The sequence below is a fragment of the Mobula hypostoma genome, chromosome 15 (genome assembly GCF_963921235.1).
Source record: "Mobula hypostoma chromosome 15, sMobHyp1.1, whole genome shotgun sequence".
NCBI classification, from domain to species: Eukaryota; Metazoa; Chordata; class Chondrichthyes; order Myliobatiformes; family Myliobatidae; genus Mobula; species Mobula hypostoma.
Window position 1 is genome coordinate 72,072,029 of NC_086111.1, and position 25,869 is coordinate 72,097,897.

At 43.5% G+C, this 25,869-nt stretch overlaps 2 protein-coding genes across 3 annotated transcripts in view; one reads left to right on the top strand and one right to left on the bottom strand.

The window, feature by feature from the left end:
• ruvbl1 (RuvB-like AAA ATPase 1) overlaps positions 1 to 4,473 on the bottom strand; it is an 89,436-nt gene extending 84,963 nt beyond the window's left edge. The window contains exons 1-2 of the mRNA XM_063068245.1: positions 4,211 to 4,473; positions 2,731 to 2,817 (exon numbers count right to left, since the gene is read on the bottom strand). Coding sequence (XP_062924315.1) covers positions 2,731 to 2,817; positions 4,211 to 4,351 — 228 coding nt within the window. The 5' untranslated portion in view covers positions 4,352 to 4,473. The remainder of the gene's footprint in view (positions 1 to 2,730; positions 2,818 to 4,210) is intronic.
• A 1,435-nt stretch (positions 4,474 to 5,908) lies between these two features.
• Positions 5,909 to 25,869, top strand: part of eefsec (eukaryotic elongation factor, selenocysteine-tRNA-specific) — a 496,741-nt gene continuing 476,780 nt past the window's right edge. For both annotated transcript variants that reach the window (XM_063068244.1, XM_063068243.1), the window contains exon 1: positions 5,909 to 6,307. In XM_063068244.1, the coding sequence (XP_062924314.1) occupies positions 6,031 to 6,307 (277 nt within the window). In that variant the 5' untranslated portion in view covers positions 5,909 to 6,030. The remainder of the gene's footprint in view (positions 6,308 to 25,869) is intronic.

Here is a 25,869-nt window from a genome sequence, read left to right on the forward strand (position 1 = left end):
TTGGATGCATGACAGCTGTGACAAGGGTTTCACATGCTATTATTTCCTCTAGGCAAAACCTAACAACATAAATGGCAGGGATGCTTTTTATGCTTGCTTTGAAAGGGAGAATACAGCACCTATGCAATTCCCCACAGCATACAGTGATCTCAGATTTCCAGTACATTTTCAACCTTTCACTGCTGTGTTCTGAGCTACCCACTTGCTTGAAAAGGACGGCAATCATACTGACGCCCAAGAACAGGGCGAGCTCCCTGAATGAATATCAACCAGTAGCACTCACATCTATCATGATGAAATGCTTTGAGAGGTTGGTCTTGGCTGGAATTAACTCCTGCCCAAGCAAAGAACTGGACCTGCTGCAATTCACCTACTGCACAATAGGTAAACGGCAGATGCAATCTTACTGGCTCTCTACTTGGCTCTGGAGCACTTGTAGCAGCAAAGCATACATCAGGCTACTGTTTATTGATTACAGCTAGGTGCTCAATATCATCATTCCCTTGGTATCAATCACCAATCTTCTAAACCTAGGCCTCTGTACCACCCTCTGCAAATGAGTTTCTTATTGGGAGACCAAAGTCAGTGCGGATCAGTAATAAAATCTTCTCCTCACTGACAATCAACAGAGGCGCACCTCAAGAACGTGTGCTTAGCTCACTGTTCTATTCTCTCCACACTCATGACTGAGAGGCAAGACACAGCTTGAACATCAGCTATACATTTGCCAATGACATAACTGTTGGTGGCAGAACCTCAGATGCCAATGATGTGACGTATAGGGCTGAGAAAGATTAGCTGGTTGAGCAATATCACAAAAGTCTCACAGTCAATGTCGGCAAGAGCAAGGAATTGATTGTGGACTCCAGGAAGAGAAAACTAGAACACACACCAATCCTCTTTGAAAGGGAGAGTAGCTTCAAGTTCTTGAGTGTCAAAATCTCTGATAATCTGTTTGGGCCTAACATGGTGATACAATCATGAAGAAGGCACGCCAGTGACGACACTTCATTAGGAAAATGAGGAAATTTGTATGTCAAAGACTCATATAAATGTGTATAGATATACAGTACCGAGCATTCCAACTGTTTGCATCACAGCCTGGTATGGAGGCTCAAAAGCAGAGAAATGTCACAGGCTGCAGAGAACTGGAAACTCAGCCAGCTCTATCATGGGCACTCTCAAGGACATCTTTAAGAGGCAGAATTCGCCTGCATGCCCCCCCCCCCCACACAATCCAGGACATGCACGTCATTACTATCATCAGGGAGGAGGTACAGGTTACTGAATCACTGACACAGGATACGTTCTATGGCCTGCTCTATCCAGAGCTTCTTTCAAACATTGTTCAGCATGGATAACAACAGTAATTCATCAGTTGAAGGAGAGCAGATGGTATTCAGGAGGAGGTATCCTTGACCACATCTGATTTAATGCCATGAGAATTCACGAGATCTTTAATTAGATCAGGAAGGAGGGCAGCCTCCAAGAGGACCACAACCTTGTTGTGGTTTGGAGGCTTGTGTGCCTCATTGACCCAGAGAGCTGTTGGCTGGAGTCAGAGCTTTATGCTTTGACTCTTGTTAGGGTCACCCACACCAAACAGGTCAAAGGGCAGAAGCCAGACTAAGAATGAACCACCAGTCCTCCAGGTACGGGGGCCCAGCTCAGGGCTAACAACCCTCACTGGTAAAACAAAATTGTAATGGAAACAGCAAAGAAGAATACTTTTACATCTGAATGCGATGGCATTCCTAAGTCTCCACCCAGGATTCACATGGATAACAGTAGTGTAAACTGAAAGAAAGCGACTGATAAGATGAAGGAATACGGCCAGAGATGGAGGACTTTCATTGCTGCCCTAAATGCCAGCAGCAGAATGAGTAGTAAGTAAGTAGCAGAGCAGGTTAAGAATTCCTAGTGCTACTCCCTCCTGTACAGCTCTGTGGTGGTCGCTTCCTGCGAAGGGACAGATAGTACCCAGGGATTGTAATAATATCACCTGTGAAGTACGATTTTGTGATCAAAGCCATGCTTTACAAGACTACTGGACAGCTCACCCAATTTAAACACCTGTACCCAGGTGTTAGCAAGGATACTCTGAGCTTGATCTGTCTGTGAGTAAATGTGGTGCCAGTGTGAATGTCAGGAGGTCAACCTTGTTGTTATCCTATTTCCATTTTTAATATTGCAGCTATATGCCCTGCTAAGTAATTTCACACGGCATTTAAAATTCTACCAGCGATCATGTACAAGCCAGGTCAGGCAATGTAGATATTTGGCCCTCACATCTCACCACAAAGGCACTAGCAAACTAGATGGGATGTTATTGCCCAGAATACTAAAATATAACAATCTCATGCACAGTGAGATGGACTCTTGGCCTCATAATCTATCTCATTATGATCTTGAATTTATTGTTTACCTACACCGCAATTTTTTGGGATACCTTTACTTTATTCTTCATTGTTATTATTTTACCTTGTTCTACTTCAATGTAATGTGATTGATGCAGAACAATTTAAAAAAAAATCTATATCTTGGTATATGTGACAATACCAAAATTAAATTCCATGCCAACCACTCTGGGATCTCAACACGCATTTTTGACCCACGTTCACAGTGATGAACTATTTTTTTCCTAACATAACCATTGCAGCCCATGCAGTAGAAAGGTGCCAGATACCTCAGTGTCTAAGAAAAATTCTGATCAACGAACGCCCACTGTACCTTGCCGGTTCCTGGAGGTCCAGCCAATAAGACAGCCCTTCCAGCCATCTTCTTACTTCTGATCAGCTCCACTATGATCCCACAAGCCTATGGGAAAAGAAAGACGCTCAATACATTTTCTATATACAAATAGGATCTACTGTGTGCTTCATCTCTAACAGAAAACTTTAAATAGAGTTTTTAACAGCCTGCACCAATAAATCAAGTTCTCCAATCACGATTCTAAATACTACCATCAGACCTTCTTGGAGTCTCATCCCACCCTCCCCACTTTTCCAAGGGTAAGAATCTGACTTTCTTCTGTGTAACTACAAAGCCAGCTTGCTTCTCCACTGAATAATTTGTTAAACTTATTCTGCATCCACTCCAGAATCTATTTCCTCAAATGTGAGACACAAGTGAGGACAATTCTCCTTTCATCATCAAACTCACTTTATAGATTATACCATGGTATTTTTACTCTAGAGGAGGCAGAGAGTACTCAAGACCCTGTAAGCTTTTATAACCAAATTTTCAATACTTATTTTTCCAAAGATTTGTGTGCAAATATCCCCTATTTCAATTATCCTGTGGGCCTTTGAGAACTGTACCCTCAAGTTTATATTGTCTCTTCTCATTCTTTCTACCAAAGTGAAACTTCACTCTTCACTTGTTACCCATCCTGCCCATTCTACTAAAACAGATCTCTTTGAAGTCCTCATGTATCACTATACTATCAGATTTTGTATCATGTACAGAATTCTGAAATTGCTAGCATCATATCCAACTTCAAATGTCAAGAAAAGCAGTGTTCCTAGCATTGAACCCCACAAAACTCAACTTTCCTCCAGTTCAATTATCTTTTCACTGTAATCCTCCACTACCCAATATCATTATTGATTACCAGCATTACTTGCCATGGAGCCTTTTACTCTAAGGCTCACATTTTCCACGATGTCTAATTTACCCCAACTTTCCAAATGCTCTTTAGAAACACATATGCACAACAGGTGCATTTCCCTCACCTAACCCAAAAACAAAATGATGGAAGAACTCATCTGGTCAAGCAGCATCCATTAAGGGATAAAGGAATTGTTGACATTTCAGGCTGAGGAGCATGCATAAGGGAAGGTAGCTAAAGGAGAGTGGAAGGGGTAAAATAAGGATGACGAGGGGTGAAAGATGGAGTCTGGGAGAAAAAAGGGGCAGGTGGAAGCAGGCAAGGGAGTAAAAGGCAGATAGAGCCAGGTAAGGGGAGGGGTGACAGTGGTTGGAGGGAATAGAGTTATGGGCAAAGGCAGGAAGTGTGACTGGGGAAGGAAGGACAGGGGAATGAAAACAGGAGAGGTGATGCAGGGGAAGGGAGAGGGAAGGAGTGAAGGACAGGGGAACGGAGGCAGATCCGGAGTGGAGGGGGAAGAGAAGGAAACGGCTGGGTGGATGAAGCCAGCGTTGGTTGAGGGTCGGGGAGAGATTTCCTGCCGCCGGCGCTGCTACTCACCTCCCGGGCGTTCTCCTGGCCCACCAGCCCGGCGGCCACCGCCTTGGCCAGGCCGCTCTCGTCTAAGCCCAGGCCCTTCACATGGCTATGGCTGGCAATCCGTTGGGTCTTTGTGGTGCTCTTAACCTCTTCGATTTTCATCGCTGCTTTTCTTTGCTCCGGTCACCTCAACTCAGAATCCGAACCAAGCGGCAGCTCTTCCACGGAACGCAGCGCGTGTTACTAAGTGAGGCAGGATCTTCAGCCGCTACCTACCTCGCTAGCACCAAGCAACGCCTACCCTCGCATTACATTGGCTAATGCCAACGCCAATCAAAGCACTCCTGCAGTCTGATGGTCCCCTCTCCGTCAATCATTGCTAAGGACTCTGAGCAAGATAGGTTGCATTCAACTTCCGTCTCCGTCGTTAAGGGCGGCCATCGCGTTCTCACCAACGGAAATCACCTAATTTTGCTTATATTATTGGTCGCTGGAAAATACATCCCTAATTGCGATTGGACAATTCAGCGATCAATCATATTATCACCAATGGGCGGCGAGAAGCGCTGTGCGGGATCTCAGTCAACGAATATTAGCAATTATATATAGCAAAATAAATTAATATTTAGCAAAATAAATTAATATTTACCTCAGACCTAATCTTAATAGGTTTGAATTAACATTTTAAGTACTGATAGTTTCAAACTATATTTATAATTTTAGAATATATAGTGAATTAAAGATTCATATAGTGAATTGAAGGGTTATATATTTAAAATGTATTTCAGTAAAGATGTTAAAATCTGAGTTTAAGAATTCTGAAATGTATTTCTAATTATACCGTTGCATGTTTTGTATACTGTACCAACGTTTTACTTTGTCTTCATTTTTCATGGACGTTGCTGGAAAGCTGGCGATTATTACCTTGATTCACGAAACAATAAAATCTTTCTGACAAGTAAAATAAAATAGTTTCTGCAAAGGAGCGTATACCGACAGCAATGCGTGCGAAAATGGTATGGATGTTGAAATCAGAAAAATTTAGTTTAGCCAGAATTTCTGGAGAGATAAATAGGCTTTTTGGTTGATGATCTTCTCAAGAAGGAAAGAAGCAGAGAGCAAGATGTAACTACCATTTGAGAGGAGGTACAGGAGTCTGAAGACCCACACGTTTTAGGAACAACACACATCAAAGTTGCTGGTGAACACAGCATCTCTAGGAAGAGGTACAGTCGACGTTTCGGGCCGAAACCCTTCGTCAGGACTGTACTTCTTCCTAGAGATGCTGCCTGGCCTGCTGCGTTCACCAGCAACTTTGATGTGTGTTGCTTGAATTTCCAGCATCTGCAGAATTCCTCGTGTTTGCGTTTTAGGAACAGTTTCCTCTCCACCTCCCCCCCCCCCCCAACCCCGGCCAGACTTATGAACAATTCCTGCACCCAGGAAACTACCTCGTTTTGCACTATTAATCTATTTTGTAACTTTACCGATTGTTATGTCTTTTCATTGCTGCAAAACAACAAATTTCACATATTTTAGTTGTAATAACTCTGATTTGATTCAGTTGGAATAGTCCGTGATGAGGAAGGCAGACGGCACCTGTGGAGAGAGAAATTAATAAAAACCATGAAATAGAAAAGTATTTTTCCCACCGCACCATGGTGCCGGCTGGCTTGAATTTTAATAACATCTGTTTCTATTTCAGACTCTCAGCATCCACACAATCTCCTTTCGCAATCAGTAAAGCTGGAAACTTTTGTTCCATCCCGGGGGGGTTTTGAAGTGGGTGCACAACATGTGTTCCGTCTGGTTGAACCGTCCCCCTCCGTTTCTTGGCAACCATGGCGGCGGCAGACACCCTGAACTTCAACATTGGGGTGCTCGGACACATTGACAGCGGCAAGACCGCGCTGGCTCGGGCGCTGAGCACCACGGCGTCTACGGCGGCCTTCGACAAGAACCCGCAGAGCAGGGAGCGCGGCATCACCCTGGACCTGGGCTTCTCCAGCTTCTGCCTGGCCGCGCCGCCGCATCTCAGGCCGCCGCAGTACTCCAAACTGCAGGTCACGCTGGTGGACTGCCCGGGCCATGCTTCGCTTATCAGGACCATCATTGGAGGTAGGACAGGTTGAAAAACCGCGCTCCGGGGCTCCGCAACCTTCCTTTCCAACCATCCACCCCTTCCACGATCTTTTCCACGGATGCTGCCCGACCTGCTGAGTTCCTCCAACGTGTTGTGAGTGTTGTATCCATCCCTTCCACTGGTCTCTCTTCTGTTGTACAGAGTGACACCCAAGCTTCCCCCCTGCCACGGGCAGCGTTTATCTGCCCAATGGAATTTTTCGAGGAGGCGACCAGATGTGCTGATGGAGATAGTGCACTTCTGTAAGTTTTTTGACAAGGTTCCACATGGGAGACTGGTTCAAAGAGACCCAAGAGCTGTAGATCTGGGATCTAGGGTAACACAACACGCTAGAGTAAGTCAGCAGCTCCCGTTGGTCCAATAAAGGCTCTTGACTCGAAACATCGATTGTTCATTGGTGCTGCCTGACGTTGAGTTCTTCCTGCTTTTTGTGTGTTGCTCAGGGTACTAAGGAATCCATTTATCAAATTAATTCCAAAATAGGAAATAAGAATTGATAGTGCCCCCCTTCACTATTCCTCATTCTCTTTTCCCTCTCTCACCTTATCCCCTCGCCTGCCCATTGCCTCCCTCTGGTGTTCATCCCCCTTTTCTTTCTTCCATGGCCTTCAGCCCTCTCCTAGTAGATTCCCCCTTCTCCTGCCCTTCTCACCAATCAACTTCCCCACTTTTTACTTCACCCCTCCCCCTTCCCAGTTTCACCTATTACCTCGTGTTTCTCCCTCACCTTCCCCCACCTAACTCTGACTCCTCATCTTTTTTTCTCCAGTCCTGATGAAGGGTCTCGGCTCGAAACGTCAACTGTACTCTTTTCCATAGGTGCTGCCTGGCTGCTGAGTTTCTCCAGCATTCTGTGTGTGTTGCTTGGATTTCTAGCATCTGCAAATTTTCTCTTGTTCGTGATTGACAGTGGAAGGTTGTGCTGGAATTGGAGCAGTGGTGTAACGTGGAGATTTGTGATGGGATGCCAGCAACATGTTACATACATTAAAAGGATCTGAACCTACATTAAGGAAGAAGGGCTCATTAGTAAAGAGATGATATGAAACTGTGTTGTCATAGAGCATGGAAACAGGCCCTTCGGCCAACCAAGTTGTCTACCTGAACTACTCCCATTTGGCTGCATTTGGGCCATATTCCTCTAAACATTTTATTACCATGTAACTTTCTTAATGTCTTTTTAAGTACTGTAAATGTACCCAGCTCTGTAGCTTCCACTTGCAGCTTGTTCCATTGCCACATCAGCTTTTGAGTGAAAAGGGTTCCTTTAAAATTTTCCCCTCTCACCTGTACCTATATACCCTTTTGACTTTTACTCCCCCTGCTCTGGTAAAAGACTGACCATTTATCTTATCTATTGTCCTTGTGGTCTTATATGCCTCTGTAACATTGCCAATTAGCCTACTATGCTCCAGAGGGGGAAAAAGCCCCTGCCTATCTATCATAGAAGATAGAACAGTACAGGCCTTTCACCCCATGATGCTGTACTTACCTTTTAACCTACTCTAAGATCTATTTAATCCTTCCCTCCCACCATTTTTCTTCGATCCATGTGCTTATCTAAGAGTCTTTTAAATATACCTAATGGAGCGGCCTCTACCACCATCCACATACCCACCATCCATGTAGAAAATTTACCTTTGACATTCTTCCCCACCCCCCATACTTTACTCCAAATACCTTAAAATTATGTCCCATCGTATTAACCAGTTCTGCCCTGGGAAAAAGTTTCTGGCTGTCCACTTGATCTATGCCTCTTGTCATTTTGGACACCTCTATCAAGTCATCTCAGATTCTGCTTCATTTCAAAGAGAAAAGCCCTCACTCACTCAATTTATCCTCATAAGACACGCTGTCTAATCCAGGCAACACCCTGGTAAATCACCTCTGCACCCTCTCTAAAGCTTCCACACCCTTTGTATAATGAGGTGACTAGAAAAGAACACAATACTCAAAGTGTGTTCTAACCAGAGTTGTACAGAGCATGCAACGTTACCTCATGGCTCTTGAACTCATTCTCCTGACTCATGAAGGCCAACACTCTATATGCTTTCTTAACTATCCCCTTAAATTGTGTGGCAACTTTGAGGGATCTATCCCTATAACTCAGACTCTCCAGTTCTGGTAATATTACAATGAATCTTTTCTGTACCCTTTCCAGCTTAATGAAATCCTTCTCAGAACAGGAGCTATACACAATCTCACAAAGGACTCATGCAGTTGCACCATGACATCTCCACTCCTGTACTTTGTGCCTTGACTGATGAAAGCAAGTGTTTCAGAGGCTGCCCTCATGATCAATTCTGTCTGTGTTATGTTGTTAATAGAGAGAAGAATTGTAAAGCTACCTGACAATGTGAACAAGTTGGTAAAAAAAAAAGGCTGAGATATGGTAACTCCTTAGTCTTAAACAATGTGAAGTGATGCATTTTGGAAGGACAGATGAGTTCAGGACATAGACAATGAATAATCTGACCCTTGGCAGTACCGAGGAACATTGAAGGCATTCCTAGAGGCAAAATGTATCATCATTATGGCCCACACATGGCAATCACGGTCTTTCCATGACCATGATTATTCTTGGCAAATCTTTCTACAGAAATAGTTTCCCATTGTCTTCTGGGCAGAATCTTTACAAATTGGGTGACCCCAGCTGTTACCAATACTCTTCAGAGATAGTCTGCCTGGTGTCATTGGTTGCATAACCAGAACTTGTGATGTGCACCAGATGTTCATACGACCATCCACCACCTGCTCTCATGCCTTCAGGTGACCTGTGACCCTGATCGTGGGGGCGGGGGGGAGCTGTGGCTAAGCACCTTGCCCTAGGGTGATGGAACGCCTCACACCTCCTTTGTTGGAGATGTATCTCCACCCTACCCCCGAGATATAGGCTATTTATAGGAGACTTGAGAAAGAGTTTTTTTAAATGCAGATGGTATTTGAAATATTCAATGCACGTCTTGTAATTGAAATATTCAATGCACGTCTTGAGAGAGTGGTGAGAAGAAATATTTAGATGAATACTTGAAATGCAGCAGCTTACAGTGGTGTTAGAAAGTTTGTGAACCTTGTAGAATTTTCTCTATTTCTGTATAAATATGACCTGAAATCTGATTAAATCTTCATCTATGTCCTAATACTAGATAAAGGAGGCATCCATTAGTCTTGGAAGACCATGGATCTGCACCTGGAAAGTCTTCACTCTCCAGGGCGCAGGCCTGGGCAAGGTTGTATGGAAGACCAGCAGTTGCCCATGCTGCAAGTCTCCCCTCTCCATGACACCAATGTTGTCCAAGGGAAGGGCATTAGGACCCATACAGCTTGGCACCAGTGTCGTCGCAGAGCAATGTGTGATTAAGTGCCTTGCTCAAGGACACAACACGTTGCCTCGGCTGGGGCTCGAACTCACGACCTTCAGGTCGCTAGTTCAATGCCTTAACTACTTGGCCACATGCCCACACGTAGATAAAGAGAACCAAATTAAATAAATAACAGAAAAAAGCATTATACTTGTTTGTTTATTTATGTGAAAAATGATCCAATATTACAAGTATTTGTTGGGAAAAGTCTATGAACCTCTGGGGCAATGCTTTCTACAGTCAGGTGTTCTAATCAATGAGATGAGATTGGAGGTGTGGGTTGCAGAGGTGCCCTGCCCTATTTAAAAAAAAAAGATACACAAAGTCAGGTTACTGACAGAGCCTGCTGTTCTCAAGAAAGATCTGTTTATGTGCGCCATGCCTCGATCAAAACCACTTTCAGAGGACCTTAGAAGAAGAATTATAGAGATGCATGAAGCTGGAAAAGACTTCAGAAGTATTTCTAAAGTCTTGAGTGTTCATCAGTCCACTGTAAGAGAAATTGTCTACAATTGGAAGAAACTCAGTACTGTTGTTACTCTCCTTAGGCGTGGGCGTCCTGCAAAGATCACACGAAGAGCACAACGTGCAGTGCCGAAGGAAGTGAAAAAGAACACAAGGGTAACAGCAAAAGAACTGCAGAGATCTCTAGAACTTGTTAAAGTCTCTGTTGATGTGTCCACTATAAGAAAACACTGAACAAGAATGGTGTTCAGAGAAGGACACCAAGGAGGAAACCACTGCTCTCCAAAAAAAGACATCACTGCACATCTCAAGTTTGCAAAAGACCACCTGGATCTTCTGCAATGCTTCAGGGACAATGTTCTGTGATGAGACAAAAATTTAACTTTTTGGTAGAAAAGTACATTGCTACCTATGGAGGAAAAAGGGCACTGCACATCAACACCAAAACCTCATCCCAACTGTGAAGCATGGTGGAGCGAGTGTCATGGTTTGGGGCTGCTTTGCCGCCTCAGGGCCTGGACAACTTGCAATTGTTGAGGGAACAGTGAATTCAAAATTGTATCAAGACATTTTACAGGAGAATATCAGGAGAATAATCTGTCACCTGAAGCATAATAGAAGTTGGATAATGTAACAAGACAAAGATCCGAAACATGAATAAATCAGCAACAGCATGGTTTAAAAAGAAGAAAATTCTTGTTTTGGAATGTCGAAGTCGAAGTCCTGACCTTAATCCTGTAGAAATGTTGTGGATGGACCTGAGGCAAGCAGTTCGTCAGAGAAGCTCACCAAAATGCCAGAGCTGAAGCAGTTTTGTAAGGAGGAGTGGTCTAAAATTTCTCTAAGCCCATGTACAGGACTGATCAACAGTTACTGAAAATGTTTGGTTGAAGGTATTGCTGTACAAGGGGTCACACCAATTACTGAAAGCAAAGGTTCACATACTTTTTCCAACAAATACACGTAATATTGGATAATTTTTCTCAATAAATAAATGAACAAGTATAATGTTTTTACTATTACTTATTTAATTGGGTTCTCTTTACCAAGTTTTAGGACGCGTGAAGATCTGGTCACTTTTTACATCATGTTTATGCAGAAATAGAGAAAATTCTATAGGGTTCATAAACTTTCCAGTGCCACTGTGGAAAGACTGAACCAAGTGTTGAAAATGGCATTACTCTAGATAGGGCCTTGATGGCCAGTGTAGATACAAAAGACTGAAGTGTCTTATTCTGTAGATTGCCTCCAGTGTTGCTCCCTACCCTTAACTGGAATTCAGCCAACTCTGCCTTGCTGACTTGCTTTCTCACATTCTCTTTCCCAACCCCCCCTTGTCCTCCCCCCCCCCCACCGCTCCTTGCTGTCCCTCTTCACTTCTGCACTTACCATCACGTTCCTTGCTCTAATAGCAAGGAGGAAATGGAACAATGGGTTGCTCTTTCGAATAGAGGTCCTACGCTTGGCTTGCCATATGGCTGTTTTGCGATGTCCTGTATTAATCACAATGCCACGTTGTCAGGCAGTCTCTCCTCTCTGTAGCGGAGTGTTCTCACCAGCCGTTGGGTGGTGAAAGAGGCAGATACACCACTAGTCACCAGCAGCCAACCAGAAAAGTCTTCTGTCCGCGCTAGCATATTTCCTGTAATACCATGTCTTGTTTAGCAGCCTTACGTGCGGCGCCATGTCAAATGCCTTTGCTGTTGCACTTTTACACCGCATTTCCTTTGTGATAACCAGTAACTTTAAAATAGTCTTCTTTACTTTTCTTACACTTGTTCACTCATCTGTACAGGTCTTATGATGATTATGAGGACACGTAGTCCTCTTTTATTGTCATTTAGTAATGCATGCATTGAGAAATGATACATTATTTCCTCCGGTGTGATATCACAAAACACAGGACAGACCAAGACTGAAAAACTGACAAAACCACATAATTATAACATATAGTTACAAACAGTGTAACAATACCATAACTTGATGAAGAAGTCCATGAGCACAGTAAAGTTCAAAGTTTCTCAAATGTCCCACATCTCACGCAGACGGGAGAAGAAAGAAAAACTCTCCCTGCCATGCAGTCCGACTCTGAATCATCTGAAAACTTCGAGCTCTGATCAGCTCTCCGACACCGAGTACTGAGCGCCATCTCTGTCCGAACGATTCGACCTCCTTCTCGGTCGCCAAAAGCAGGCAAGGCCGGGGATTTTGAGGCCTACCCTCTGAAAGATTCCCGACCACACAGTAACGACAGCAGCAAACAGGCGTTTCAGAAATCTTTCCAGATGTTCCTCTGTGCTTTCACGTCCATTCTCCATCAAATCAGAATTGTCCACGGCCCCTATTTAACAGATACAATATCATTTTTCACCGGAGGGCTGCGCACACGCAGGCGCACTGCCATCTTCTCCTCCTGCCATCTTGCCTTTGCATCTGACATCCAAATCAATCACTTTCTCCTGAATGCCCTTTTTTTTTAGATTTTTTTTAAGTAACTCTTTCTCAGTATTATTTTTATTTGCAATTTGTCTTTTGCACAACTTTCTTTATGTATAGTTTTTCATAAAATTCTATTCTTTTTAACCATGAGTGCCTGCAAGAAAATGAATTTCAAGGTGGTATTTGATGACGTACCCTCAGTAGCCACTTTATTAGGTACCCGTTGTACTTAATAAAGTGGCCACTGCATGTATGTTCATGGTCTTCTGCTGCTGTAGCCCATCCACTTCAAGGTTCAGTGTGTTGTGCGTTCAGAGACGTTCTTCTGCACACCACTGTTGTAACTTAATGGCTATTTGAGTTATTGTCACCTTCCAGTCAGCTTCAGCTAGTCTGACCATTCTCCTCTGACCTCTCTCATTAACATGTTTTTTTGCCTCAGAGTAGAGGGGTGTCCTTTTAGAACATAGATGAGGAGGAACATCTTTAGCCGGGGGGGGGGGTGTATCTGTGGAATTCTTTACCACAGGCAGCTGTGGAGGCCAAGTTTTATGTATATTTAAGGCAGAGATTGATAGATTCTTGATTGGTCTGGGCATGAAGGGATACGGGGAAAGGGCAGGAGATTAGGGCTGGGAGAATAATTGGATCAGCCATGATAAAACGGCAGAGCAGACTTGATGGGCCAAAAGGCTTAACGCTGCTCATATATTTTACGGTCTTATGGTCTAAAGCTAAGTTTCTGAGATCCTTAAACCATCCTCTGGCACCAAAATCATCCCACAGTCAAAGTCACATAGATCACAATTCTTCCCTATTATGATCTTTGGTTTGAATAACAACTGAACTTCTTGGCCAGGTCTGCATGCTTTTGTACATTGAGCTGCTGCTACATGATTGACTGATTAGATATTTGCATTAATGAGCAGGTATACATTGATGAATTTAATTTCAACTTTGAGATTGCATTCAGGCATGGGCTGATAAGTACAAATATCACTCCTACCACAAAATTTAATGACTAATTTCAGTAAGAGGGAGTTTGATCACCCATTCATGACATACAATGGCATTATCATCTTGGATATCACCATCGACCAGCTCCTTATTACAATGGTAGCAGGTCAGTGGTTGGTCATCTTGTTATGGGGCAGCATGGTAGTGTAGTGGTTGGTGCATCGCTGTACAGTGTCAACTAGTAATCTGTTAACAGGGTTCAATTCCCACTGCTGCCTGTAAGGAGTTTGTACGTTTTCCCTGTGATTGTGTGGGTTTCCTCTGTGTGCTCCGGTTTCCTCCCACAAAGACATACCTTTAGGGTTAGTGAGTTGTACACGTGCTATGTTAACGCCAAAAGCGTGGCGACACATGCAGGGTACCCAGTACAGTCCTCGGTGATTTGTTTTGATCCAAAAGACACATCTGTCTTTATGTTCCGATGCACAGATTACTTGTATATTTCATATTTTAGTAATTTTGAAACTCTTGTAAATATGTTGTTCATTAAGCATTCTTTGTTCAAATAATTAATTATGTCTGTATGTTTAAAAAAAAAAGAATTGCATATGCCATGACGCTACCGTGTGATGTGTGCGTGCTCTGTTGAAAGTAAAACAAAACTAGTATATTCATCTCTCTCAGCTTCAATGTCTTTCTTTTAATTAGTTTAATGTTTTTGATTGCATAAAACTTAACAGTGACGACAAGGAAGTTTTAAATGAGGCCGAGATGACTAAGCACAGCGAGACATTTAAGTTATAAAAAAAAACACAGGGAGAAACATTGGAGTTTTTAAAGAGTGCGGGAATTTTTTTCTTTCAGAGCAGCACATTTTCATTATAAAATGAAAGACAATCGAGTTTTAAAAAAAGACAGAAAACAGAAGAAAACTGGTTCATAAACAGTGATAATCATAAATCTTAAAAAAAAGGCAGAAATAGCTGGCTACATTAGTGTTCACTTGCACAATAGATAACTGGCTGATGTACACTGAGTGAATAGAGCAGTATTTTGAAGTAAATGAAATAGTCAATGAGAAGCAAGAACCAATTTTGCTGAGGGCATCAGGTTCAAAAGCATACAGTTGGCTTAGAAGTTTGACTGGTCCAACCAAACCAGATGAAATGAGCTTTGCTGATATTGTGAAAGTAATGCAGGAACATTGTGAATTACAGAACACTTTAGGTTTCTATTTTCCTATTGATGTAACCAGCCTACCAATGACGCCCTTGCCACAGAACTGCACACTGTCCTCTCTCAACTAGACCTACGTTAGAATGCTATTCCTGGACTACAGTTCAGTATTCAACACCGTAATTCCCTCCAGACTTGACAGGAAGCTCAGAGACCTTGTACAGCTGGATGCTAGACTTCCTGTTGGATCACCTTCAGGTGGTAAGGATGGGCTCCCTCACCTCTACCCCTCTGACCATCAACACAGGTGCCCCCCAGGGTTGTGTCCTGAGTCCCCTCCTCTACTCCCTTTACACCGACAACTGTGCTGCCACGCACAGCTTTAATCTGATGATCAAATTTGCAGATGACATATATTAATCAGCCTTATTTTCTTGTGGTGACGAGACAGCCTACAGAGAATCAGAATAAGAATTCAGAATCAGAACCAGGTTTATTATCACTGGCATGTGTCGTGAAATTTGTTGACTTAGCAGCAGCAGTTCAATGCAATGCATAATGAAAAAAAATCAATAAATAAGTAAATCAATTACAGTGTATGTATAATGAATAGATAAAAATTGTGCAAAAACTGAAATAATACATATTTAAAAAGTGAGGTAGTGTCCAAAGATTCAATGTCCATTTAGGAATTGGATGGCAGAAGAGAAGAAGCTGTTCCTGCATCGCTGAATGTGTGCCTTCAGGCTTCTGCTAGACCTCCTACCTGATGGTAACAGTGAGAAAAGGGCATGGTGATGGGGGTCCTTAATAATGGACGCTGCCTTTCTGAGACACTGCTCCTTGAAGATGTCCTGGTACTTTGTAGGCTAGTACCCAAGATAGAGCTGACTAAATTTACGACCCTCTGCAACTTATTTCGGTCCTGTGCAGTAGCTCCTCCATACCAGACAGTGATGCAGCCTGTCAGAATGCTCTCCCCGGTACATCTATAGAAGTTTCTGAGTGCTTTTGTTGACATACTGAATTTCTTCAAACTCCTAATGAGTCTAGTCACTGCCTTGCCTTCTTTGTAACTGCATTGATATGTTGGGACCAGGATAGGTCCTCAGAGATCTTGACACCCAGGAACTTGAAACTGCTCACTCTCTCCACCTCTGATCCCTCTATGAGGATTGGTATGTGTTCCTTCGTCTTACCCTTTCTGAAGTTCACAATCAGCTCTTTCGTCTTAGTGATGTTGAGTGCCAGGTTGTTGCTGCAACACCGCTCCACTAATTGGCATATCTTGCTCTTGTACACCCTGACACCCTGATACAGTGGTGCCAAGATAACAAACTCTTCCTCAATGTCCAAAAAAACAGAAGATCTAATCGTGGATTACAGGAGGAATGGAGACAGGCTCACCCAGATCAACATCAATGGGACTGCAGTTGAGAGGGTTAGTAGTTTCACGTTCCTTGGTGTACACATCACTGAAGATCTCCCCTGGACTGTACACACCGGCTGTGTGGCAAAAAAAAAGCACAACGTCGTCTCTTCCATCTCAGGCAACTGAAAAAGTTCGACGTGAGCCCTCAAATCCTCAAGACCCTCTACAGGGGCACCATTGAGAGCATCCTGACTGGTTGTACACTGCCTGGTATGGGAACTGCACCAACCTTGATTGCTGGGCACTGCAGAGAGTGGTACAGACAACCCAGCACATCTGTGGATGTGAACTTCCCTCCACTGAGGACATTTACAGCAGCAGGTGCGTAAAGAAGGCCTGGGAGATTATCAAGGATACCAGTCACCCAACCACAAACTGTTTCAGCTGCTTCCATCTGGCAAATGGTACCACAGCATTAAAGCCAGGACCAACAGGCTAAGGGACAGATTCTTTCTACAAGCTATTGGACTTATAAATTTACATGTCTGTACATTGCGATGGAGTCATAATACAAAGATTTTTATTCCCTCACGTTGTGGGATGGATGTAAGATTTAAATAAATTCAAAATTCAAATTCATAAGTCAAATCAAAAGGAAAGGGAGTCAATTTCAGCTTGCATAGCTGAATTGAGGAGATTGTCTTAGAGTTATCAGTTCAATGCTGGGCTGAGTGGTGCATTGAGAGATTACTTAGTCTGTGGAATCTTAGAAGAAAACATTTAAAAATGACTTCTAACTGAAACATAACGTGCATTTAAAAGAACAGTTGAAATAGCCATATCATGGAAATAGCAGACAGAAACGCAATTGAGTTACAGACAGAAATGAAGGTGAGCATGAACAAAATGGCAATGTCTAAACCAGGGATCCATGGTAATGGTAGGGGTCCATGACACAAAAAAAGTTGGGAACCCTTGGTCTAAACAGAAGTGTGTCTGGCTGAACAAATTGTGTCACTGTTGTGGCAGGGGCTTGCATACACCAGACAAATGCAGTTTTAAAAGTGAAATTTACAGGAAGTACAAAAAGTAGGACATACAAAGAACATGTTGGGCAACCAAAAATAGATGGATGGCACAGGGAAGAGAAAAAGCTAAAAAGTCAAGTTACCGTTTCGAAAGAGCACTAATCCACATGTTGTTGATGGAAAATCTGATAATGATAAGGGTAGCCTTGAGATTTACAATGTGAAAACTAAGATGAGACGAGCAATCTGGCTTACACTAGAAGTGAACGACAAATTAATTAAAATGGAATTGGGCACTGGCTTGACTGTTTCAGTCATTCCATAAAATGAGTTTGAATGGCATTTCAAAGATAGTGAACTGAAGTCAGCAGATATCTAACTAAGAACTTACACTGAAGAAAAGGTAACTCCTGTGGGAATGACATTTGCAACAGTGAAATACAATGACCAACAAGCCACATTGGGCTTGTATGGGATTAAAAACAGGAGGCCAACGTTGTGGGGATGTCACTGGCTGAGACAATTACAAATTGGAGATCCATCCATAATTTGCATGCCATAACCCCTGTTATAGAGTAAACTGAAAGCGAATTAGGAAAGGTACTGGATGATGCCACAACAATGTTCAAGGATGGCACTGGAAAACTCAAACATATCAAAGATAAAACAATGTTAAATTTAAATGTCACACCCAAGTTTTTTAAAACCTGTCCGGTTCCTTATACCATCCGTGATAATGTAACCAGTGAGCTAGATTGCATGGAGGCTGAAGGAATTCTTTCCAAGGCTGAGTGGAGCCCGCGGGCGATGTCAGTTGTCCCAGTAGCCAAGAAAAATGGGTCAGGGTCTATGGCAATTTTAAGGTCACCATCAACCCAGTACTGAAAGTAGATCGATGCTTAGGATAGAGGATATCTTTACAAAATTTTCTGGAGGAAACACTTCAGCAAAGTGGACTTAGCTGAGGTCTACCTACAGATGGAGATGGAAGGAAGTCCAATGTGTTGCTCACCAAAAACACCCACAAAGAGCTTTATTGCTATAATAGGCTTATTTTTGGAGTAGCATCTGCACCTTGCATTCTGGCATAAAGCTATGGACCAGGAGCTGCAAGGGCTGCCCAGGCACTCAGTGTTACCTGAATGACATTTTTACCAGTAAAGACGGCAAGGAGCACCTCCAAAATCTCAAGGCAATGTTAAAAAGATTAGGTAGATTTCAACTCAGAGCACGATGGAACAAGTGTGAATTATTTAAACCAAGCATCACTTTCTGTGGTCACACCATTAAGGCACAAGGATTACGCAAGTATGCTGAGAAAATTCAAGTAGTGGTGGTTGCCCCAAGGCCAAAGGATGTGTTGCAGTTGCGGTCCTTTTTAGGACTTGTCAGCTACTAAAACAGGTTCCTGCCAAACCTGGCTTTAGCCCTTGAACTCATTTGTACAGATTGGGAAGAAATGGCATTGGACAAAGCAATATGAGGTGGCTTTCAAAAAGGTAAAGGAAATGGTGACGTCAGACATTGTACTGACACGTTATGATCCACATTGTCTGGTGAATCTTGCCTTATGTTATAGGTGCAATCATGCCACATGTCATGCATGATGCAAATGAACGCCCCACAGCTTTGGCATCGCGTTTTCTTACCGCTGCAGAGAAAAAGTACACGCAGATTGACAGGCCTTGAGTCTGGAGTAAAACATTTCAACCAGTACTTGTATGGGAGAGTGTTTACCCTCATTACTGATCATCAACCACTAGTGTCCAGATGGGCTCTGTGTCTTGGGGGACACAATTACAGTATCAAACTCGAGGATGACTAATCATGGAAACGCTAATGAATTGTTCTATTTGCCCTTAGAAGGAAATACCAGAAAAATTACAAAAAAAGACACTCCTTTTGACATATTCTCCCTCATGAAAATTGAAGTTCTCCCTATTACAACAAAGATGATTCAAAGAGAAACCAGAAAAGACTCCACACTGCCTCAGGTATACATAGCCACCCAAAATGGCTGGAATGTGCAGTGGAAACTCCAGCTCTCCTATTTTTACCAGTGCCAGGATGAAATTGCTCTTGACAGAGGTTGCTCTATGATGTGGAGGTTGAGAGTTGTTGTACTAACTAAGCTGAGAGCTACATTGCTGGAGAGTCGCATGCTGGTCATTTTTTTTTCGCGATCGTGAACAATAGCCAGATCAGAAGTGCTGATCAAGTCAACTAGTTCCCAAAGAGAACTCTGATAGGCCAATCAGATGGTTCACTGCTGCTCAGCGATAACAGGAACAATGGCCGCTAGCCCCTGTACCCCAGAAACACACCTGAACAGTGCAGTGGAGGTATGTGCAATGCATGACCTGATCTGAAAACATCATGTTGACTTATAACAGATTGTGTTCAAGGTGGAACAGCTTAGTTAAGGATGGGCTGATCAGCACAGATGGACAAATTATACCTCCACTACCCCGATACGTCTAGGCATGGTTAAAATGAAACTGTTGGCTCGTAGCTTTGTCTGGTGGACTGGCATAAATCAGCAGATTGATTAGCTTGCCATGCACTGTTTAAGATGTTAACAAGTCCAGAAAATGCCAAGAGCAGTGCCTCTCCATCCCTGGGAATGGCCTACATTGCACTGGCAGAGGATTCATGTGGATTTTGCCAGACCATTCATGGACACAAATTTCTTGATAGTAGTGGATGCAACTACAGCCTTGCAGACTGTTGATGTGTTGAGAAGTCTCTTCACAAGGATTGTTGTTCCAGAACACTTAGTCAGTGACAGTGGACCACAGCTTCAGTTGTTCGTGAAAATAAATGGAATAAGACATATTACATCTGCCAGCTACAAATGCCTTGGTGGAAAGATTTGTCCAGACTCTAAAGAACGCACTGTGAGCAATGTCAGCAGAACACACTACACTGACACTGAATCAGAAGCTCGCTAATTTCCTCCTTGCATATCGTAATACAACCCACTCCACAAACAATAACTCACCGGCTGTGCTGTTCCTGGGTCGTCCCTCGTATTCATGCTTGGATCACCTCAAACCCAATCTCAGAAGGAGTATGTAGGACAAACAGCCGAGAAAAATTGACGGCTCCTTAATGTTTCACTTCTGGACAAGCGGTCCTGGAGAGGGACTACAGAGGTGATCAAAAATGGGTACTCGGAAAGATTAAGGACAGAACAGGACTACTTTCTTACACAGTGGAGATTGTGTCTGGAATCATCTGGAGACTACACATCAATCAGTTGAGGAGGACAGAGTCAATTATTAGAGGAGAAAGGTGTCTACCGCGTCGGTACCACTTCCTCTATTTTCAGAGTCAATTTCTACAGTCATCACAGAGGAGGCCCCAGAACCACAGCCACAAGTCTTACTTGCCAACCAAAATGATCCCCCTTGTCAGGAAGGACGTTATCCCAAAACAGTAAGAAAACCTCTGTGGCGATTAAGTCTTTATGCCTGAATGGGACAATGTCGCGAAAACAAAGGAGCTGGTTGTGGATTACAGGAGGAATGGAGATGGACTAGCCCCTATTAACATCAATGGATCTAGGATTGAGAGGACAAACAGCTTTAAGTTCCTCGGCATCCACATCACCGAGGACCTCACGTGGTCTGTACATACCGGCTGTGTCATGAAAAAGGCACAACAGCACCTCTTTCACCTCAGATGGTTGAGGAAGTTTGATATGGGCCCCAAGATCCTTAGAACTTTCTACAGGTGCACAACTGAAAGCATTCTGACTGGCTTCATCACTGCCTGGAATGGGAACTGTACCTCCCTTAATCCCAGGACTCTGCAGAGAGTGGTGCAGACAGCCCAGCACATCTGTAGTTGTGAACTTCCTATGATACATAAGTCACTGAAAGCAAGCATGCAAGTACAGCAGGCAGTGAAGAAAGCTAATGGCATTCTGGCCTTCATAACAAGGGGAATTGAGTATAAGAGCAATGAGGTCCTTCTGCAGCTGTACAGGATCCTGGTGAGACCACACCTGGAGTACTGTGTGCAGTTTTGGTCTCCAAATTTGAGGAAGGACATTCTTGCTATTGAGGGAGTGCAGCGTAGGTTCACAAGGTTAATTCCCGGGATGGCAGTACTGTCATATGTTGAAAGATTGGAGCGACTGGGCTTGTATACTCTGGAATTTAGAAGGCTGAGAGGGGATCTTATTGAAACATATAAGATTCTGAAGGGATTGGACACACTGGAGGCAGGAAGCATGTTCCCGCTGATGGGTGAGTCCAGAACCAGAGGCCACAGTTTAAGAATAAGGGGTAGGCCATTTAGTACGGAGTTGAGGAAAAACTTTTTCACCCAGAGAGTGGTGGATGTATGGAATGCTCTGCCCCAGAAGGCTGTGGAGGCCAAGTCTCTGGATGCTTTCAAGAAAGAGATGAATAGAGCTCTTAAAGATAGCAGAATCAAAGGTTATGGGGAAAAGGCAGGAACTGGGTACTGATTGTGGATGATCAGCCATGATCACAGTGAATGGTGGTGCTGGCTTGAAGGGCCGAATGGCCTACTCCTGCACCTATTGTCTATTGTCTATTCAGGACAGTTACAAAGACAGGTGTGAGAAAAGAGCCCGAAGGATCATTGAGGACCCGAGTCACCCCAATCACAATCTATTCCAGCTGCTACCATCCGGGAAACGGTACCGCAGCATAAAAGCCAGGACCAACAGGCTCTGGGACAGCTTCTTCCCCCAGGCCATCAGATTGATTAACGCAACACACATCAAAGTTGCTGGTGAACGCAGCAGGCCAAGCAGCATCTGTAGGAAGAGGTGCAGTCGACGTTTCAGGCCGAGACCCTTCGTCAGATTGATTAACTCACACTGATTTGAGTGCATTTTTATGTTAACATTGACTGTTCTATTTATTATAAATTTCTATGATTGCACATTATACATCTAGATGGAGACGCAGTGTAAAAATTTTTATTCCTTGTGTATGTTTCAAAGGTTTCAAATGTTCATTTAATGTCAGAGAAATGTACCCAATATACATCTTGAAATGGTTTATCATCACAACCATCTACGAAAACAGAGGAGTACATCCAAAGAATGGATGACAGTTAAATGTTAGAACCCCAAAGTTCCCACCCCCAGCTTCCCTCCCTCCCGCACAAAGCGGTAGCAAGCAACAATCCTTCTTCCCCCCCCGCACCAGCAAAAAAAAGCATTGGCACCCACCACTGAGCACTCAGCGTGAACAAGGCAACAGCAAAGCCACAGACTTGCAGTACACCAAAGACTACATTGTTCACCCAGCATTCGATATACCACTGGCCCCCTCTCCCCCCCTCTCCCCCCCCAGTAAGAGAGAAAGAGATGTCTCCATTCAGAAGAGAGACATGACAAACAACTTGCTGGTTTACAATGTTAAAAGTCTGTTGTGTCGCTTTTTCCAAGCTCTGTGCCCAAAGATCTCGGATCTTCGGGCACACAGCCAGAGATCTTCTGTCTCCAACGGCGCACCGATCTCTTGCAGAGGCACCGACCTCCGATTCCCCTGTCTCCAGAGGCAGGTGATCCCAGGCCTCCAAAGGTGAGCAGATCTCTTAGGCCAAGCCCTTGGCATGCTGAACAACGGCCAGTTGTGAAACCCCGAGAGCGGGTCCCATTCCCGTAAAGAACTGTAGTCAGTGTGTAACTCCAGGTCAGGGTCTTCAAAAGAAACCTGAAAGGGAAAAATAGAGATATTAAAGATGGAAGTAGAGCTGTTTCTGAAGATGCAAGCAAAGGAGTTGCCATTAGGCACCATTAACCCTCCTAAGCTCCTACGTGAAGGATGTAAGAAATAACGTCAATTCATTTCAATTCAATTTATAATTTACTATGCTGAGGATGTCTGTATAGTAGTTGTATTATATAGTATACTGTGTATATATTTGACCATAAGACCATAAGACAAAGGAGCAGAAGTAGGCCATTCGGCCCCTCGAGTCTGCTCCGCCATTTTATCATGAGCTGATCCATTTTATCCTATTTAGTCCCACTGCCCCGCCTTCTCACCATAACCTTTGATGCCCTGGCTACTCAGATACCTATCAATCTCTGCCTTAAATACACCCAATGACTTGGCCTCCACTGCTGCCCGTGGCAACAAATTCCATAGATTCACCACCCTTTGACTAAAAAATTTTTTTCGCATTTCTGTTCTGAAAGGGCGCCCTTCAATCCTGAAGTCATGCCCTCACGTACTAGACTCCCCCATCATGGGAAACAACTTTGCCACATCCACTCTGTCCATGCCTTTTAACATTCGAAATGTTTCTATGAGGTCTCCCCTCATTCTTCTAAACTCCAAGGAATACAGTCCAAGAGCGGACAAACGTTCCTCATATGTTAACCCTCTCATTCCCGGAATCATTCTAGTGAATCTTCTCTGTACCCTCTCCAACGTCAGCACATCCTTTCTTAAATAAGGAGACCAAAACTGCCCACAGTACTCCCAAGTGAGGTCTCACCAGCGCCTTATAGAGCCTCGACATCACATCCCTGCTCCTATACTCTATTCCTCTAGAAATGAATGCCAACATTGCATTCGCCTTCTTCACTACCGACTCAACCTGGAGGTTAACTTTAAGGGAATCCTGTACGAGGACTCCCAAGTCCCGTTGCATCTCAGAACTTTGAATTCTTTCCCCATTTAAATAATAGTCTGCCCGTTTATTTTTTCTGCCAAAGTGCATAACCATACACTTTCGAACATTGTACTTCATTTGCCACTTCTCTGCCCATTCTTCCAATCTATCCAAGTCTCTCTGCAGACTCTCCGTTGCCTCAGCACTACCGGCCCCTCCACATATCTTCGTATCATCAGCAAACTTAGCCACAAAGCTATCTATTCCATAATCCAAATCGTTGATGTACAATGTAAAAAGAAGCGGCCCCAACACTGATCCCTGTGGAACACCACTGGTAACCGGCAGCAAACCAGAATAGGATCCCTTTATTCCCACTCTCTGTTTCCTGCCAGTCAGCCAACGCTCTATCCACGTATGTAACTTTCCTGTAATTCCATGGGCTCTTATCTTGTTAAGCAGCCTCATGTGTGGCACCTTGTCAAAGGCCTTCTGAAAATCCAAATATACAACATCCACTGCATCTCCCTTGTCTAGCCAACTGGTAATTTCCTCAAAAAATTGTAATAGGTTTGTCAGGCAGGCTTTTCCTTTAAGGAATCCATGCTGAGTTCTGCCTATCTTGTCATATGCCTCCAAGTACTCTGTAACCTCATCCTTGACAATCGACTCCAACAACTTCCCAACCACTGACGTCAAGCTAACAGGTCTATAATTTCCTTTTTGCTTCCTTGCCCCCTTCTTAAATAGCGGAGTGACATTTGCAATCTTCCAGTCTTCCTGAACCATGCCAGAATCTATCAACTTTTGAAAGATTATCGCTAATGCCTCCGCAATCTCCACAGCTACTTCCTTCAGAACACCAGGGTGCATTCCATCTGGTCCAGGAGATTTATCGACCTTTAGCCTATTCAGCTTCCTGAGTACTTTCTCTGTCGTAATTGTGCCTGCGCACACTTCTCTTCCCTGCCACCCTTGAGTGTCCGGTATCCTGCTGTCTTCCTCAGTGAAGACTGATGCAAAATACTTGTTCAGTTCCTCTGCCATCTCCTCATCTCCCATTACAATTTCTCCAGTATCATTTTCTATCAGTCCTATATCTACTCTCACCTGTCTTTTACTCTTTATATACTTGAAAAAGCTTTTAGTATCCTCTTTGATATTATTTGCTAGTTTCCTTTCATAGTTAATCTTTTCTCTCTTAATGACCTTCTTGGTTTCCTTTTGTAAGGTTTTAAAGACTTCCCAATCCTCTGTCTTCCCACTAATTTTTGCTTCCTTGTATGCCCTCTCCTTAGCTTTAACTTTGGCTTTGACTTCTCTTGTCAACCACGGTTGCATCCTTTTTCCACTCGAAAATTTCTTCTTTTTTGGAATATACCTGTCTTGCACCTTCCTCATTTCTCGCATAAACTCCAGCCACTGCTGCTCTGCCGTCTTTCCCGCCAGTGTCTCTTTCCAGTCAACTTTGGCCAGTTCCTCTCTCATGCCACTGTAGTTTCCTTTACTCCACTGAAACACCGACACATCAGATTTCGGCTTCTCTTTTTCTAATTTCACAGTGAACTCAATCATGTTATGATCACTGCCTCCTAAGGGTTCCTTCAGCTCAATCTCTCCAATCACCTCCGGTTCATTACACAATACCCAATCCAGTACAGCCGATCCCCTAGTGGGCTCAACAACAAGCTGTTCTAAAAAGCCATCTCGCAGACATTCTACAAATTCTTTCTCTTGAGATCCAGTGCTGACCTGATTTTTCCAATCTACTCGCATGTTAAAATCCCCCACAATTATCATAACACTGCCCTTCTGACAAGCCTTTTCTATTTCCAGTTGTAATTTGTAGTCCACATCCCTGCAGCTGTTTGGAAGCCTATAAATAACTGCCATCAGGGTCCTTTTACCCCTGCTATTCCTTAGCTCAACCCATAAAGATTCTGCACCTTCCGATCCTATATCACCTCTTTCTAATGATTTAATATCATTTCTTACCAATAAAACCATGCCTCCCCCTCTGCCCACCTTCCTTTGAGATGCACTCTATATTGAGTTGGAGTTTATAGCTCAGCAGGGAGGAATGTTGTACTGTATTTCATATTTCAGTAATATTTGAGTTATCTTGTAAAAAT